The 20,199-nt window shown below is 31.9% G+C and overlaps 1 protein-coding gene across 1 annotated transcript in view; it reads left to right on the top strand.

The window, feature by feature from the left end:
* The window catches only part of LOC145327512 (roundabout homolog 1-like), a 100,320-nt gene that overhangs the window by 6,476 nt on the left and 73,645 nt on the right, over positions 1-20,199 (top strand). The window contains exons 6-13 of the mRNA XM_080171058.1: positions 252-412; positions 5,053-5,140; positions 5,933-5,979; positions 10,976-11,022; positions 11,515-11,654; positions 11,881-11,902; positions 12,018-12,163; positions 18,976-19,026. Coding sequence (XP_080027184.1) covers positions 252-412; positions 5,053-5,140; positions 5,933-5,979; positions 10,976-11,022; positions 11,515-11,654; positions 11,881-11,902; positions 12,018-12,163; positions 18,976-19,026 — 702 coding nt within the window. The remainder of the gene's footprint in view (positions 1-251; positions 413-5,052; positions 5,141-5,932; positions 5,980-10,975; positions 11,023-11,514; positions 11,655-11,880; positions 11,903-12,017; positions 12,164-18,975; positions 19,027-20,199) is intronic.

Here is a 20,199-nt window from a genome sequence, read left to right on the forward strand (position 1 = left end):
TGAGTGTTTGTACCAAAGGATCGCGGTAACTGCTTAACCGATATTTCCAGAATAATCACTAAAATAATTAAGTTTCACTTTTTATAAAAGCTTTATAAAGGTCTTGGAATGGTTTGATGCTATATCCATACCAACCCCTCCCTCCCTTAATTTTTTCAGCAAAACTCATGTATTATAAGTTTTGAGACAATGGACGATAATTTAATTATAATATTCCTGAGAAAATCTTCAAAATCATCATAATTTTTCAGTGAAGCCCTATCTGATACAACCGCCGACAAATCGGAGCGTGGAGTCGGGGAGTGATTTGGATTTTGCTTGTATTGCGGGGGGCATACCGCCCCCCTCCATCACATGGAACTCCCCCACCAAGACGAATATTCATTCTGGTGCCCTTCTCAGAATAAAACAGGTAAACAAATTTTTTGAGGGGAGTTGAACTGAATTATTTTAAGGAATTTGGAATTAATATTCTGATAAAAGTTGATATTTCTTACCGGTCCAAAAATGGTATAAAACCATTTGATACATGTGTTTTCAACGGTTCATCATCGGTTGTAACATATACGACGAAAAAATGTGAATTTCTTGACTCATAATTTAACGTAGACTTTTGAAATATTTAGTAAATTATTGCATTGAGTATTCTGTATTTATAGTTTACTTTGTCTGTTGGTCTGTAGGTCATGCTTCAAAAGACATAACATAGATACCCTCATGTTTGGGCTTCTTAATAACATATTTTCTATATATTTACTATTCTCACATGACAACTGATCATCTGCCTTTTAACTAACTTTATCCTTTTGCGTATTTTAGATGTTTTTCACTTATTGGATGTTGTCATTCTTGATTTTTTTAAAAATGGGTTGTTGAAGAAAAAAAGTTATAAAACAAAATAAAGTGGTTTTTTTTTATCAGGCTAGCAGGGAACATTGGACAGTTTATTACACTAGTACCCAAAGTTTTATAACACACTTTCTTATTCGTTGCGTGAAAAACTTTAATTACTTTTTAAATTTTGATTGTTATTAATTCTCTTTCACAGAAATGTTAATTTTGTTTATCATCATTGGGGGTGAATATCAATTTATCGTCCATTGTCTTATCCCTTAAGATTTCTTGTTGTTATGTTGTGGTATATGAAAGAAATAAACTGAAATGATAGAATTGTTTTGCATTGGAAGTTTTGTTTAAAAGCGAATCTACTCCAAAATTCTTAATATTGTTCGATTGTTTATTAGCCCAGGTCAGGTTAGGTTGTATTAAGTAAAGGGTAGCCCCGCATGGTTAGGGCAAATACCAATTAAAATGAATTCAAATCAGTGGTCGAAAAGTTTGGACAGGGGTTGTTTGTATACCCCAATACAAATTAAATAACGAACTTTGGTCACTTTTGTTGAATTTACTTTTTAACCAACATTCTGAATCCATAAAAGGGGTTATTTGTTTACTACTATTGGGGGTGTAGATCATATATTGTCCATTGTATTATCCCTTTTTATTGCATCGTTTCTGGACAAAATAATCCTTGTTTAGTTTGTGCTTTCAGGTATCTTAGGGGATAAGATAATGGACGATAAATTAATGTTTAAATTATTAATGATAAACAAAATCAGGCCTTCTATAAACTAAAATCATTGGTGAAAAAATTTGGACACAGCCAAGAAATCAAAATTCAGTAAAAGTAACCAAAGTCTAAGTTCCAACAATCAAGATAACGGGGTTATTAAACTTTGGGTACCAGTGTAATTTACAGTTCAATGTCCCCTCCCTCCCTGGGGGTGTTGTAAATGAATCTAAAAGTTTTGAGCAGAGAGTCAGATAAATATTTTATTTTCCATTTCTCACAGATAAAAAAAACCAGGGCTCGGCAGTTATAGCCCGCCGCATAAAAGATGCTTTTTTTTATATTTTTTAGCTATAGCCGTTGCATAAAGCAGCCAATATGCAATATTTAAAAAAAATAGTCTTCGGGGATAAGACAAAGGATGAAATTGATGTCCATCCCCAACAATTATAAACAAAATTGCCCCTTCTTTAGATTTGACAAATTTGAACACTGATAGATTAAACCAACCAATCAAGATTTCATACAAATAGCCAAACTAGCTAATAAGGGTTCGGCTGGATACTTTTTTGGCCAGATACCGGATATCCGGCTGATTTCTAATGACGGTATACTGTTGGATATCTGGCCAACGCCGAATATCCGGTAAGTTACTGGATATCTGTCCATATAACACTGTTCCACCCTCAGATGTAAGTGTAACTTTATTTTAGTGTTAGGCCGAAATGACTTAGCAATTGTATCTGTGAGTACGTCTAATAACACCCTTTGCTATTTTTGAAATCTGAGAAAATTTTTTTTGCAAGAAAATTGCAAAAGTTTGCAACCTTTTTTAGCACCACTACTTAAATCGAGTTTTAAAACTTTTTATATAAAATCATTTTTACAAAAAAAATCAATAATTACTTAAAATTAAGCCTGAAAGAAAACAATTCTCATTACATGTGTTAATTTTCATGTTTTAGGTCTTTTTTTGAGGAAAGCATAACTTCTCCTTTTTTGACAATAATATATTTTTTTAACAATTCAAAGTAAAATATAATAAAACTTAAACAAATTTTCTTGAATTATCAGTTGAAAATTTTATCAAACATGCAATTTAAGTGATGAAAATTTAATAAAATCATTTTTTGAATGTTTAGACTTACCAATTTTCTACATTTAAAACAAAATGTTAACAAAATTTAAGAACATTCTAACATATAACTTTAAAAATCAATAACATTTTATAAAATGATGTTTCAAAAAATAAATCATTAAAAGGTTATATTAAAATGCGTTTGAAATTACTTAAAATTAAAACGAGAACATATTTTTACACTGTATTCTGTGTAATAGAGTTTAACTGACATGAAAAATTTCCTAAACTCATTAAGCCTTTTTGTGACTATATTATAAATAATTCATTTTGTTTTATATTGTTTTTTTCTTCAAATATTTGAAAAAATTTTCCCTGCGTTAATAAAATAAAGTCAGTTTTTTACTGTTTCCAGGTTTTTCTTTATAATTTTAACAATTAAATATAATATAAATCTTCATTATCTTTTATTTGAATTATCATACATATTAAAATGTGAAGTATAAGCTAGAATAGCATTTTTTTCAATGAATATTTGAATGACATTATATCAAAATAATTCCTCTTAAATATCACACAACATATGATTGGGAAGTATAGCCATTTCTTGTAGGTATAATATTTACAAAAATACCATTAATTCTGTTTTTATCAGAAGTTAAAAAATTGAGCAATTCTAAAACAATGGTTGGCTGTCTAGATATTGAGTACACTAAGACTACGGCTCTGTTTTATTGAAATAATGTTACAAAAAGAGGGGTTCTGAAAGTAATCTACCTCATTTTTTTTAAAAGAACAAACAAGTACTGTCAGTATCTATTTTCTCGTCATCTAGCAGACAATCAAATCATAACACATTTTTCATGATAAAATATTCAGGTTTCTACTTCACATTTTAAAAAATATACTGATCAATAAAATATTCAAAATTTTACTTTGTACTAATTAAAAAAAATATGCTGTAATTCTTATTTTAAAGTTTTATTTTTATCCCTGACAAAATCATAGACGACTTTTAAAGGCATCTTATCTAAACTCTTTGAAGAAAAGCTTAAAAACGTTAATTAAGTATGAAAACTATTTTCTTCGATTTTTTTGAAGTTATTATCGCATTCTATGGGTTTTTTATTATCATTTACTTATATCGAAAGTGCCAAACATTGTGCCCCAACTTATTCATTTAATAAAAAAACGAAGTGTGATAACCCTAGAAATCAGAAATCATTAGAAATCATTAGAAATCAGCCGGATATCAGGTATACGGATAGTTTCAATATCCGGTATCCGACTGGATATTGAAATGGCGAAACCGGTATATCTGGACCAACCCTACTATCTAAGCCAACAATAGAAAACGTCTTTTAAGCTTTAAGTAAAAAATAACATTCCAATGCCATTTCCCTCTTTCCCTGGCTTCCTAACCGTTGAAAACTTGTTGGCTGCCGAGCCTTGAAACTCAAAATCTTTCAGAGATAGAACAATTGATGATAAAAATCTTTCCTCAATTGAAAAAATCATTGTTTGGTATTTGTCTGCCTTTTTAAGGAAAGAACGGATTGTTGATTATTTCACTCTACATTAACCTCTCCCTCCCTGCAAAAGCTAAACATCTTCGTTAGAGATACATGGATATTTTCCTTAAAAAGAAGAGGAACATAGACGATAAGTTTATGTGCAACCCCCCCCCCCCCCCCAATAAGATAAACAAAATTTCTGCTTCTATAGAATAAAATCATTTATTGTTCAAACACTGCAAGTTAAAACCAGCCAAAAGTTATTAAGACAACGAATAAGAGAAGTTGTTTTAAACTTTACTATAGTCTCTAGTTCCATCCCTCCCTTCTTGATTTATTGTTATTATATTTGTACAAAGAAGGCCTATATTTATATGTAAACTAAAGTTTTAAATTCACTTTGTACTAAGTTTAATGCACCGAGAACCGCCTTTCATTACTTAAAACGCAGGGATCGCAAGGGATAAGGGACTATAAAATGATGTGCAATGATTATAAAAATGACAAACCCTTTATTATTATAAAGTTACTCCATCAAATCAAGATTTAATAAAAAGTGTTTAATAAATTACAGGACGCTTTTAAAAAACTTTTGGTATCAGTATAGATTAAAATCCAAAGTCTTCTCCCTCCCTTTATAAACATAAACGCAGGGAGGGAGGGGAAATGGAACAGTAAATCATACTGTTACCCAAAGTTGAATACCATGGTCTCTCATGTGCTTACACCAAAACTGTTTATATTTTATTAAATCTTAATTTGTTAATTGTAAGTTTTAACAAATTATTTTACAAATTGTTATAATTTTGTTTATCTTCATTTGGGATGTATATCAATTTTTCGCCCATTGTCTTATCCCTTTATATCCCTGACATAAATTATTGTTTTAGGTTGATCTAACAGACGATGGAATGTACACATGCGAAGCATCCAACATTGTTGGCCGTGTCTCTTCTAGTGCTTTTCTTATCGTTCATAGTAAGTAATCTGATCAACTGAAAATTGATTGACTATTTTTTCACTAATTTCCGAAGTTGTACAGCAGATAACTCAAATATTGCAAAAATTATTTTCAGCTACTCCGGTCAAAGGGAAAAGTGAAAAAATATATAAACGGTTGATACATTATACATTCGAAATTTTAATTTTTCAAATTTACATTTTTTTGGAAGTTTTAAGCTTTTTTAGCTGGTAGTAAATATTGAGATAGGATGAGGAAACTATGTACACAATCGGAAACTCAAATTCAGCTGACCAGTAATCTATTATTTTTTTTTAAAAATTAGTAGTGCAAGCTACTCTATAGTTTAAGAATGTCAGTAGGTATTAAGACGTTTCTTATTCATAGTTAAATGCATGAGTTTTTCAGGAATAAGACAATGCAAGTTAAATGTATGTACCAAATGAGTATGAAAAAATTACTATCCTTATAATAAATGTTTGTTTGTTTGTCTGTTTGTACCGAAGGATCTCACTATTTTTTTTACTTTTTCTTTTTAAATAAAACAAAATATTGGTTATCAAATTCAACTACTCCCCTTCTTAAGTGCCCCTAGAGGCCTCTAAGGGCGTAGCCGCTAGTTGTATATATTACAAAATGCTTAAATAAAAATTTAAGCCCAGCCAATATAACGGATTAACAGAGACAGTCAAAATGATAAACCTTGTTGCTCTACAAAAAGATTTATTTTTTCACCATGATGTTAGTTTTAATCCATAAAAGTTATATCTATAATTTTTTTTTATAATGATGTAATAATTTTTTTTTAGATCCTCCGAAATTCTCTGAACGTCCCGAGGACGTACGGGCACCTGAGGTAATTACAATGTTGTAGAATAGCGAAGCTGCGCTATAGTTTACTTTGTGTTGTTGTAGTTTGTTTTGAAATTTCTAGTTCTAATTCTTTCTCTCTCTTTTTCTTTTTTCTCTTTTTTCCAAACATTCCCTTTTTCTCTTCTCTTCTATTCTTTTTTTCTCTTTTATGATTTTATCTATTTTTCCCCATTTCCTTTTCCCCACATTAAGAATTATAGCCTCGCTTTTATGAAATCTTCTCGTCTTTTTTCTCTTTTTCTATCTATATTTTTTATGTTTCTATTTTCTCTCCCTCCACCACTCTTTCTCTCTCTCTCTCTCTCTCTCTCTCTCTCTCTCTCTCTCTCTCTCTCTCTCTCTCTCTCTCTCTCTCTCTCTCTCTTTTCTCTCTCTCTCTCTCTCTCTCTCTCTCTCTCTCTCATCCTCTGTATCTAAAATGAAATCAATATTTTCCTTTTTTGATAATTAGACTCTTAAAAATATTATGATATTTCCAAAAAAGCTCTCATATATATATAAATTATTTTTTCTCTTTATTATTGAAAAGAAAATTACAACTTTTTGTTAGTACAGAAGCTAGATACTTTTTAATCCCTATGTAACAATTTAATTAGCTGAAATTTAAATATATTTTACTCATAGATATTTTTAAAAAAAATTTAAATTATTTATTTCGAATTTAGTTAAGTATTAAGATTTTATATTTGAATGTTAAGTGATTGTAAGCTTGTTATTGCTGATCGACCCTGATTATTATCTTACCCAAAAGTAAAGGGTTAATTAACAAAGTTTTGATCTGATAGAAAAATTTGGGAATAGTGTTTTTCGTGGCGACGCCCCTTAAGTGGCGATTCGTCGTATTTTTAAAATAGCATTTTATGGATAATTTTAGGTTAGGTTAGGTTATATTGGGTTAGGTGATTGCCATACAGGGTTAAGCAATTGGCACCGCAGAGTTAGAGCCCCCCGAAGGGGCTAGAAATAGGAGAAAAGCTACTCTGAAAATTACGAAGAATCGCCCCTTAAGGTGCGTTGCCACGAAAGGGACTATACCCAAAAATTCTTATATCGTTCATGGAGGCTTAATTAATTGATTAAAAGAACAGGGATCTTAAGGGATGATGACCCATGAACTGAGGTGGATTCTTAAAAAACTTTTTACCTAACAGCCTTACTAAAATTAGTGAGGCTCGCTAAAAAAATGTGAAAAATCCTCAAAATCGCATTAAAAATCTACAAAAATTGAACAAAATCTTAAGTTAATAACCCTTTTATGATTTTATTTAATTTTTGTAGATTTTTTATGCGATTTTGGAGGATTTTTCACAAAAAATTTTATGGATCCTCACTAATTTTGGTGAGGCAGTAAGCCAAAAAGTTTTTAAAGAATCCATCTTTGATGTACACTCCTTTTGTAATGGTGGAAAAGTATGAAGCTGCCTATTTGTAACAACCAATCAAGTTTTCTAAAATTCAAACCAAAATATGAAAGAGAGTGTTTACAAAATTTGAACCTGTAAATTTTCTATATATTTGTAAAAATACACACTGAAAGAATCTATTTTAAATTAAGAGAGTACTTAGGATATTAAACAATTATTTAGATTAATATTTCATTTAGAAAATAAGTAATTAATATTCTCAAAATGCGCGAAGCTAACTGTAACTTAGTTTGTTATCAACTAAATAAATTGTGTATGTATTACTATGACTTTTTCTCAAGGTCCCTATCGACCACTGAATCCCCCCCCCCCACCCCTTATTTTTGATAAAATAGAAAATAAATGGGTATTTATGTACTATGCCTCACCAGCAGGGGCTCTTTCCATGAAGGGCAAATAATAAACAAAAAAAGCTAACCCCCTCCCTTTATTTTTAGTTTTTATAAAAAGAAGGGCGTTTCTTTGCTCAAAAACGCACATAGAGGGAATGTCCATGAGTAAACTACAAACTAGACATACGAACATACTGAAGATGATTAAAGTCCCTCCACAGATTATGACATCATACGATAAAATAACCAACGAGAGGCAAGCATAAATTTTACCATTGGTCAATTACAGTATATACTGGCCTCTCATTGGATAGTCTATCGTATGACGTCATAATTTGTAGCTCCGCTACTGGTAAGAATTATTTTTATTATAATGTAAAATAATCCTCAATTAACCTAATTATTAGAAAAATAATATGGAGAGAGAGAAATAACTTAACATATTAATATTAAGAGTAATTTAATATCTTTGATAGATTTATTGAAATTTTTAAGAAGATTTTGTAAATATTTCAAACATTACAATTTAATTTCCATTTGTTCGTAGTTTTTTTTTGGACATTAAGGGGCATAAAGCTGCTTTATTGAGCGAAAAATCTTTTGACATAATTAGCATCTACAAAATAGATGGAACTTTATTTTCCGTTTTTTTTCTTTATAATTGATATTTATGCCGTCGCTACTTATAGATGTTGTCATCCTTGTTGATTGGACATTTATTTATGAAAACATTGCAGTAATATGTGGTAACTAACTCATTTTTAATGATTTTTATTGGCTATTCAATATCTATAGATCATAAATATAACTAGATATAGATTTATCTCTTTTTAGTAGCGAAGCTACTCTATAATTCACAATGTCCGTCCGTCCGTCCGTCTGTCCGTCCGTAATTAATGAATTGGGGAAACGTAATTTTCTCGGCTCCTATAAAAGATAGAGAGCTGAAATTTTTGACAACATTCCCATTATTAAGGAGCACAATTAATTATAAAACATCAATGGCGGTCGGACCGCTTTTTAGCAGGTTTTAGGCTATTTTTATATTTTTTCAAATTTTCCTCATAAATTGGGTGTTTGTGGTCCGATTTTCAAAATTTTTTTCAGTTAAAGATATCAAAATTAAATTTCCCGTCATTTGAAGAAAACAACAATGACGGTCAGACTTCCTTTTTGCAGGTTTTTGGCTATTTTTATATTTTTTACATTTTCCCCCATATCTTTGGTGTTTATGGTCCAATTTTCGAAATTTTTTCACTTATAGATATCAAAATTAAATTTCCTGTCATTTTCAGAAAACAACAATGAAGGTCAGACTTCCTTTTTGCAGGTTTTTGGCTATTTTTATATTTTTCACATTTTCCCCCATATCTTTGGTGTTTATGGTCCAATTTTCAAAAAATTTTCAGTTAAAGATATTAAAATTAAATTTCTGGCGTTTTAAGTAAAGAAACAATGGCGGTCAAACTGCCTTTTAGCAGGTTTTTGGCTATTTTTATATGTTTGACACATTTCCCCATATCTTTGGTATTTTTGGTTTAATTTTAAAACTTTTTTGCATTAACAGTTTCAAAGTATTTTTTCTCATTGTTATGTGCATCTAGTATGTAATTTACCTTAACCGTTTTCATCATGCAAATACAAACAAGGTTTCGTGTTTTTTCTCCAATAAATCTATTCTTGATTTTAATAAATACACTTTAAATCTACTTCTACGTACTCCCATCCACAATTTTTTGTGCTTCGCTACTTATGGATGTTGTCATCCTTGTTTGTAATTAAATTACAAAAAATATTTGTTTTTAAGGATGAGTTTTTAAAAATCTATAATAAACAGAGATTTATTCAGTTTCCTAAACTTCAGAGTAATAGATTGAATCTATTTAATAGATTGACGAAACTGGCTCAACACGTAGCGCATCCGCTCGTTCCCAGGGAGGTGATAGGTTCGAATCTCGGGCCAACACCGCGTCATAACAATGACGTTAAAAATGGTGCCTACTGCTGCTATGTCAGGTCGCGATATAAATAGTAAGAGTAGGGGGAATGCCTTGGCCCATAAACAGGCGCAACACATTACCTTGCACAGTTAAGACTTCTTAGACAAAGGTCATACAATCAAAGTGTTGGTTGTCTGATGGATGTTACTTTACCTAATATCCTTGGGTGTTAGAGTATCGCATCCCATTACACGTGGATGATGCTCTGGATTCTATAGATGATCACTTAAATCAAAGGAGAATCCCGCCCTTACGAGGTAATGGTAATGGTAAATAGAGTGACGTACGGCCATTTACTTTTTTTAGAGTAGCTGCGGTTTTAAAAATTATACTTTTGCTTTTTTTTTGCTTCCATGGACTCTCTGCAGTCATTTGTCATTAGCTAAATATTTATTTCCTTCATATTCTAATTGTTTATTTTTGTTAGCTTGACTTTGGCAAAACATTTAACAAAATAAGGAAAAGAAATCTAGTTAGAACATAAACATTTTTAATTTCAAAACTAGTCTATAACTCATGTTGTCCGTCCGTGAGTTAGGATGTATGTCCGTCCATTAGAAAGTCTGTCAGTCCTTAAAAATATAGGAAAATATAATTGTCAGTTCAATGTCCCCTCCCTCCCTGGGGGGGTTGGGGGTGTCCCACCCTCTAAGACCAATTGGACCAATTGGTTTAGTTGTTACTGAGATCTTAAGCTTCAGAAAGACGGACAGACAGACATCGTACTACTTTGTATTTTAGATAGTATTTACATATATATTTCAGAGAATGAAAATATTACATTTTTATCTCTTAAAATTCTGTATAATCAACATTTTCCTTTGAAATTTAATATTCATTTACCCTATTTTCTCTTTCTATGATCAAAATAGATGTCAATTTCTTTTTCAAGAACAGAAAGTCTCTCCTACTCCCCATATATTTTAAATAGAATGAAAAAATGGGGGGGGGGGGGCGGCGGGAGGAGTCAATTTTGTGTTTGTCTATTACTTTAGGTTAAGTTAGGTCAGGTTGTATTAAGTACTATATACAATACCTCTCATGATTACCCCCTCCCCATATGCACAGAATAGAGATAGAACCCGCCCCCCCCCCCCCATCACCAAATAGGTTTATATCATGTCTTTTTAAAACTTAAAAAAGCTACTTTTAATTTTGTGTGATAGATCAAGTGATATGTAATAGAATTGTCATAAATGATTGAAACTTTATTTTTTTTTCAGGGAACCATGGTTACACTTGGGTGCAGTTCGTCAGACACCTCCCATAGGTTATCATACAATTAAACAAAAAAAGGAAGATGGTTTTACTTTTTAAAAAATGTTTCGTCCAATTGTAACAAAGTTATTTGAAAAATCAAGAAATGAGAAAACGTAAGATAACAATCTAAATTGCAATTGATAAAGATGAAAAATTATTTTGCAGGGCTCAGCAGCCGCGCGACAGGCTCCTGTAAATAAATCAACCTATAACAATTTTAAAATTCAATCCAAACCTGACCCAGATCTCTTTAAAATTAATCTAAAGTTTCCAAACAGGTTTAAATTATAGGCTTAATCACGGCTGCCGAGCCCAGCATTTTAGATAAAAGAATTTGTTAGTGATTCCTTTTAATGCCACTATCCCAAATCCTATAATATATATGTATGTATATATTCTTGGTTAGCTTAGGATTTTGAGTTGAAAGATGATATAAGACTTAGGAACAGACATTTAATTTGGCCCATTTTTCAACACATATTGTATGAATTATCTTGCTCAGTATTCTGGCTTGGATCAAAGAAAAATCTTCCACCATCCTCCTAAGAACAAAATCTTCCAAAAGCTCAACCAGAAAATCTGCCAGTGCTTTGAGGAAAACTCTACAATTCAATTTTTATATTTTAAAAAATCTACAAGAAGGTGACATGGACTGACAAATAATTGATGTACATTGTACATCACTAATTATAATAACAGGCTTATCCCATATATTTATATTACTGGTTAAAAAGGTTTCAACCAACAATTGAAGATTTAGTAAAAGTACCTAAAGTTTTTAATCAAACGAATGGGAAAGCATTCTCTCATTAGTTGGCTTAAAATATTAAATAAGGGAGTATTTAAACTTTTTCACTAATAATTTTAGTCTACAGTATGATTTCTTTTGTGTATCATCATTTGGTTTGTATATCAATTTTACGTCCATTCTATTATCCCTTCTGATTTTTATTAAATGATAGAGTTACTTAGTAAAAATCAAACATAGAGTTCTAATTTAAACAGAAAATCAGCAAGAACTACTGACAATAATAACCTTATCCCAAACAAGTTTGAAAAAGATGATCTTGAAGGAATACTAAAGGAGGATAGAATAACCGTATCAGCCAACGGTTCCCTAATTATTTCTGATGTTGAACAAAACGATGGAGGTAAATTTTTGAATAAAAAATAGATGGAATAGGTATCTATCGCGTCGTATTATAGACAGATTTCCGCGGATATTAAAATTAAAGATTATAAGATTAAAACCAGTTTTGATAGTCCAAGCTAACTTATTTGTTTTTTATTCTAATGTTTGTTAAACTGTTATTAATTTTTTTTATTCTAATAATCGTTAAAGTTGTCTGATTCTATACATGGTTTTTTTATTGTTTTATTGTTGTAGTACTCTGTAGAGTCCAGGTAGGACCATTGTCAGAGGTTTACAGAATCATCTGTTCAAATAAATATCTAGTCTTTTCTTAAAAATGTTCAAATTCACTGCAGTTTTCACATTATTTGGAAGTGAATTCCATGACTTTGCTGCTCTGGTACTAAAAAAGTTTTTGGTAATTTCTGTACGTTTGAAATCAATCTGTAATGAATTTTCACTATTAGTGTTTCTTGTAGCTGGCCTTCCCTGCTCAACTCTTGTAAACCAAGTGTCAGCATTAACTGAATCTAATCCATTTAGTATTTTAAAGGTTTGGATCAGGTCTGCTCTTGTCCTTCTAGTTTCTAGTGACATCAGATTTATTTCTTTCAACTTAGCTTCGTAGGTTTCTCCTTTTAGGCCAGATATCATAGAAACAGCCTTCCTTTGCACTTTTTCAAGAACTTCAATATCTCCACTTTGCCAAGGATTCCAAGCTGGCGAAGCAAATTCAAGATGTACTCTAACATATCTTTTGTACAGGTTTAGAAAGGTAAATCTGTCTCTATAGTGGAACGCACGAGTAAGCTGATTAAGCATAGCTAAAGCAATTCTGGAGGACTCTTAACATTGCAGGCTAGGTTTGAGGTTTTTATTAATTCTGACACCAACATCTTTCTCAAATTCAACTTTTTTCAATGCTTTTCCATCCATAAAGTAATCAAAGTTATGGATTCTTGCTCCAACATGCATGACTTTGCATTTATCAACATTAAATTGCATACTCCAGTCCTGTGACCATTTAAAAACAGAATCTAATTGTTGCTGAAGAACTATTTTATCTGCTGTATTAGAAACAGGATGTCCAAGTTTTGTATCATCGGCAAATTTGCTCAGGACCTGAACTAGTGGCGCAGCAACATCCAGATCATTTATATAAATGAGGAACAATAATGGGCCCAAAACTGAACCCTGTGGGACTCCAGAGATGACATCTATCCAGGTAGATTCCTGACCATTCAATACAACACGCTGTTTTCTGCCTCTTAACCAGCTTTTTATCCAGGCCAACAGGTTGCCCTTGATGTTCATAGCTTCTAACTTTAATATAAGCTTATTGATAGAAACTTTGTCGAAAGCTTTAGAGAAATCTAGATAGACAATATCCATAGGAATATTTGCTTCAATGTTTTTCATTACAACCTCTAGAAATGCTAATAAATTTGTGGTACAAGATTTACCTTTAGAGAAGCCATGCTGTGATGATTTAATGAGGTTGTTGCTGTCTAAATGTTCAACAAGTTTGTCTTTAATCAGCGATTCTAGCATTTTACATGGTATACTAGTTAACATAATTGGTCTGTGGTTTTCTGGTTTACCTTTACTACCTTTTTTAAATAAAGGTGTAACATTGCCACGATTCCAGTCAGTTGGCACTTCTCCAGAGGCAAGAGATTTGTTGAACAATTTAGCTAATGTTCCAGCTAATTCAGTTTTAAAAGATTTCAGTATATGACTTGTAATACCATCAGGGCCGCATGAATTAGTCTTTTTTAAAGCATCAATCTTCTCAATCACATCTTTTTTAGTCACTGTAATGTTTTCTAAAGATGGACCATCAACATTTGTTAATGTTTCAGGTATATTATCATTATCACTTACAAACACTGTGGCAAAATAGTCATTAAAAATCTGCGCCATTTCTTTACTGTCTGTAACAATTCTTCCATTCTTAACAAGTGGGCCAACTTTATTTCTAACTTTTGTTTTAGAACGTAGATAAGCATTAAAAGGTTTAGGGTTTGTGTCCTTAGCAAGTTTTTTTTCAAATTTTCTCTTGCTATTTCTCACTGCACGTTTACATTGTTTTTCCACTTTTTTATAGATTCTAAGATTTTCATCAGTTCTATTTTTACAGAGAATGGCAAATCTCCTCCTTTTTTGACGACAAAGTTTCACTATAGTCCTATTCATCCAGATAGGTTTATTATTTTCACAGCGTTTTTTTAGTAGGAACAAAATTTGTTATTGCAAGGTTTAAAGTATTTTTAATCACATTCCAACTTTCTTCAACATTCATGCCATTAATAGTGTTTTCAAGATCACAGCTTATCACATACTCTTTAAATGCATTATAGTTCATATTACTCCAGTCATAAATAAAATCATTACTGTTGTCAAAGTTTACATCACATAGTATATCAATACTTAATATACAGTGATCACTATTAGCTAAGTTTCCAACATTTTCAATATTAACAACACGGTCAGGACAATTTGTTAATACCAAATCTAGCATATTACCTCTAATATGGGTAGGAAAGTCCACCATCTGGTCCAAGGATTTATCAGCAAGAATATCAAGAAAACGTTGATATTTGCTTGGACTGCTGTAGCTTAGCCAGTCAATTTCTGGCATATTAAAGTCTCCAACTATGATGTGTGGTTCATTCACAGGTAAATTATCAATCATATCACATAAAAGTTCATTGTTTTGTACAGCACTATTTGGTGATCTATATAATAGAGAAACTAAAATACTGGTGGAGTTGTCACTATTTAAAATCTTGAAGCTACAGTATTGATTAAAATCTGAAGTTTTGTCGATAGGTAAAACTGAAAATCCATTTTTCACATAAACCAATAAGCCTCCACCAATACCATATTGTGTGTCACAACGGTCAAGTCTTAAACTAGGTTCTAAGTAGTAGTCAGGTATTGTTAAAATTGAATTTGAAATGTTATCATTGCACCACGATTCACATATTAAAATTAGTTCAGGTTTTTTTTCACTTGCAAGTAAAGTAAGGTCATTCAATTTACTTGTAATGCTTCTAGCATTTAAATATAAAACATTTAGCAACGTCTTTTGTTTGGAATCCTGGATTCCTCTGCCAGGTTGTTGTCCTGCAGGTTTTAATCCAGCGGACATTAATCGGTTTCGAAGCCATACTGGACAATAGAAGGGTATATACTGAATAGGTTGCTACATAGATTACTGAATATTAATTTTTTTGTGGGGGGGGTTTGGGTGTCCCACAAAATAGCCTAAAATCAACACAGGACCAGTAGGTATATTCCCTGAAGAGTAGAATCCAATCAGTTCAGTGGTTACCGAGATCTTAAGGGACGGACGGATAGACATCATTCTACTTTGTATTATAGATGATATTAGGATAGCCAAACAGAAATATTTATAAAAAATAAGCCAATATAAAATATAAAAATATAAAAGTATTTTTGTCTGTATTATATTGATAAAAAGGGATCATCTTTATAAGATGTTATTGTTTTCAACTAGGAAAAACATTTGGATCAAGTAAGATATACGATGGAAGTCAATTTCACTTTGATATAACACAATGTGTCGGGTAATAACCCCACAACTTATTTTTAAGAATAAAAAACAGGGGCAAGGTTAGTTTAACCTCTGCAGGGGACCTGCACCTGTGATTTCCTAACCCATCGGGGCTACTAAATACAAAATATAACCCTACCTGAATTAAAGTAATAAACAATCCCCCCTCCCCCCCCTATTTTGAAAAAAAGAATGGGGGGGGGGTGGAGGGGTAGTGGGCTAATTATCATTGCTCAATAGGGTACTTTGTGCAAAAAACATCAATTTTACTTTCATTTTTATATTATTTTGGGCGCTATCAGCCCTCATAATAAAAGATACCTTTCTTTATGTTTCTAACCGGATCTATAAAGTATATATTTATATGGAAATATATTCTAACTGTAACTTACCCTTTATATAAAAGTAAGGATGTCTGTATCTAACAAAGGGTCTAGCTAAACGCTAAACTGATATGGTTCTTCTTTACAATTTAGCTTCGCCTAGGTCCTGGTAAGGATTACTATTACTGACCTTATATATGTAGTTAGGGTGGGGTGGGCTTGGACATTGAAACTTTAGGGGTAATTTTGTTTATCATCATTAGAAGGTGTATTAATTAGTCCTCCATTGTCTTATTTCTGAAGATCACTGCTTCAATTGAGTAGATACGGACACACTGGATATTTTAGAGTTGTATAGCAACTTCACTTCTGACTATAAAAACAAGGATGACAACATCCATAAAAGCGAAGCTTTGAAACTCTAGGACAAACAAACATTAATAGTTGTCAGAACTGAATAATCAGAATATGAATGTATAAAAGTCGAACGAAACAAAATTGTAAGTAACTCTGCTTAAAAACTGCTTAAATACAGGATATTGTTTAAGGCCATACTTACATTTTTAAGACTTGATTATAGAGATGCTTTGCTTATAACAATGTACTTTGTTGTCCTAAGAAACAGTATTTAAAATAAAATCAGACCAATCGGATAATTTTATCACATAAAAATGTGATATTAAAAAAGTTAAAAAGCAGCCTATTTTAAGGGACGTACGGACTTTCTGGTAACGATCATAGAGTTGCTTCGCTTTCTAACTCGTACCTAACTCCTATAGGAATCACCATACAAAGTTTAAAATGGATAGAACAATTCTAACACTAACGAAAAGAGCTATTCGTTACGTACGGACCGACGTACGGACCGACCCTAATTATAGAAAAGCTTCCCTTATAAAAATTTTATAATAAAAGGCTAACGGTGCATGTAATAAAAGATATAAAAGAAACATAATCCTTACTTCTATGATATACAGGGATTTAAAGGGATAAGAGGATAAATTGATATACATTCTAAATCATGATGAATAAAATTACTGGTGAAAATTTTTGAGCCAACAAATAAGATATCGAGGAAATAAAACTTTGGGTACCAGTGTAATTTACAGTCCAATGTCTTCTTCCTTCCTGATGACATCAGTATCATATTGGAATATTTAGGGAGGGTGGTACGAGGTTTCAGCCAATGATGATAATAACATCCATAAAAGCGAAGCTCTGAAACGGTATGACAGACGAATATTAACTCTAGTAGAGTGTCAGAACTGCATATACAAAATATATAAGTTTTGACAAAATTATACGTAAATTTGTTGCAAAACTTCATAATTACATAATACTGTTTAAGGACATACTGACATTTTTAGGACTTGATTATAGATATGCATAATGCTTTGTTTATAATATTGTACCCATTGTAATAGGAATCAGTACTCCAAACATCAGATCAATCGGATGATTATATAACATAAAAATTGTGATTAAAAAAGTAAAAAACAACATGTTTAAAATGGACATACGGACATTCTGGCAACGATTATACAGTTGTTACGCTTTCTAAATCGTACCTAACTACTACAGGAATCATCATGCAAAGTTTGAAATCAATAGGACAATTCTAACATGCCTAAATTAAATTAACGAAAAAAGCTATCCGGACGGACAGACCATAATTATAGAAAAGCTTCTCTTTTAAAAAGAAACCTTTTAGAAGTTATTTATAATTTTATATGTCTGTTTAATAGCTACGTTATGGGTGTACTATCCATACCGCGACAAAGACCAAAGTGAATTAAAAATCACCCATGTGACGTCATAAAAATGAGGAAGATGAGAGGAGAAGTGGGAAAGAAAACCTCTTAAAAAGAGATGGGTAATCTCCCATTTTTTTGACGTCACTTGGGTTATTTTTAATACACTGTGGTCTTTGTCCTTTTAGGTGGAATACAATTATTTTAGAAAAAAATTTAAATTATGATTTATATTTTTTGTTCTTTAGAGAAATAACTTCTAGCAATTTCAAGTCATTAAAAGCAAAATCTAGTTTAGAAAATAATCTTTTCTTCAAATGTTTACCCTTCTTAAAATATCTAAATACGCCATTTTTCTTATAATGTTATTCTGACTACAAAAACGTAGAATAATATATGAATAAATCATATTAATATTATCTATCTATATATAATAATCATGGACGAAAAGAATATTGGTCTGTAAATTATAACTAACACTACGATTATTTTAAACAATCGGGTTTAGTCCCTTTCGTGGTAACGCTCCTTGAAGGGCGTTTCTTCGTTTTTTTTCACAGTAGCTTTTCTCCTATTTCTAGATAATTATAAATCTTAGTGGACCAGTTTATTTTTATAACCTAACCCCTATCTTCTGGTTTGTTCCAACTAGGGTAGGGCCGGATATTCGGTTTGGCAGTAAATCCGGCTGGTTACCGGATATTGAAACTATACAGATATCCGGCTGATTTCTAATGGCGTTGGCCAGATATCCAGCCGGATACCGGATATACGGCATAAGAAATCATCCGGATATCCGGTATCCGGCCAAATAAGTATCCGGCCCAACACTAGTTTCAACCAATTAATATTTGAAAAGAGACCCTAATGTGTATAGTCAACAAATGAGAGTATGACTAGGCTAAATGTAATCAGAGAGTGGGGGGACAATGGGCTGTTTAATACATTAGTCCCCAAGGTTTTATAATAACGTTTTATTATTCTTGGCTTAACAACTTTGGGGACTCAAGTGAATTTGATAGGTTGGTTAAGTTGAGTGTTCAAACGTTTCAACTACTAATTTTAATCTATATTTGGGGTAATTTTGTGGTGTATTAACATTAGAGATGTACATCAATTTATCGGCCATTGTCTTATCCCTTTAGATCCCTGAAATGTAATGCTATTTTTATTTTAGGTAACTATTACTGTCTGTTACTGTCAGAAACTGGATCAAATCTAGAAACAGGTATGTTAAAATTTTAAGTAGTGCAACTTCCAATTAGGGTTCGGCTGGATACTTTTTTTGCCCGGATACCGGATATATGGCCAACGCTGGATATCCGGCAAATTAAGGGATATCCGGCTGGGAAACCGTATATCAGGCATTACAAATCAGCTGGATATTCGGTATCCAGATAGTTTCAATATCCGGTATACGGCCGGATATTGAAAATGGCCGGATATCCGGCCCAACCCTACTTCCAATAGTTAGGATCTGTCTAGGATCTAAAAATATTTATATACATTAAGAGTTACATCAAACACCTACTACCTAAATTATATTTTTTTTTAAAACATGTAATATACATATTTTTAAAGAATTAATAATCAAATTTAGAAATAAAAAAGTGTAAAAGTGAAAACTCAAAAAATGGAAAAGAAATATTAGTTGCCTAGAGATTTTTATTTGAAAGAATAAAATTTGTAATATTAAAAATGGATAGGTAACTGGAATATGTTTGTGGAGCAGAAGAAGAAAGTTTTTTTTTTTAATATAGAGGGGCTTTGCAAAAGAGTATTTTTTTGAAGTTGACTTAGCACTCTCTTTACCCGTAAAATTGCCTAAAACCTGACACATTTTAAGCTATATCTGAACTTATCCTTGCAGTGATTTCTGAGATCTTACTGATTACACAAACACACAATAGCCTAAATAATACATCAAGTTACTTACTTAGTTAACTAACGGTGTCTCCCCATGCCTATAGGGGCTTTGCCCCAAGAGGTAATTTAAAAAAAATTTAGTATCTCTGGTGTTGCAACCACTATATTTCAAATTAAATTTTTAAAAAAATCGAGGGAGATTTTTTTGATTTTTGGGGGGTAGGGGGTGTCCCACCCCCCAAGAAAATGGCCTAAAACCACCACAGGAACAGTAGGTATATTCCCTGAAGCAGGGATCGGAAGCCTCATGTAAGCCGCGCATAAGCCTCAGTTTTAAACCTGCCTGTGAGCAGAAAAAAAATTTCAGTAAGAAGGATTGTCTGCTAAAGAGCCGTTTTATACATACAGCTGAATTTTATAGTGATAAAATCACGATTTCACTGAGGCTTACACGCGGCTTACGTGAGGCTTCCGATCCCTGCCCTGAAGAGTAGAATCCAATCGGTTCAGTGGTTACCGATATCTTAAGGGTCAG

The sequence above is a fragment of the Acartia tonsa genome, chromosome 9, assembly GCF_053477335.1.
Source record: "Acartia tonsa isolate MP-2025a chromosome 9, ASM5347733v1, whole genome shotgun sequence".
Classification (NCBI taxonomy): domain Eukaryota; kingdom Metazoa; phylum Arthropoda; class Copepoda; order Calanoida; family Acartiidae; genus Acartia; species Acartia tonsa.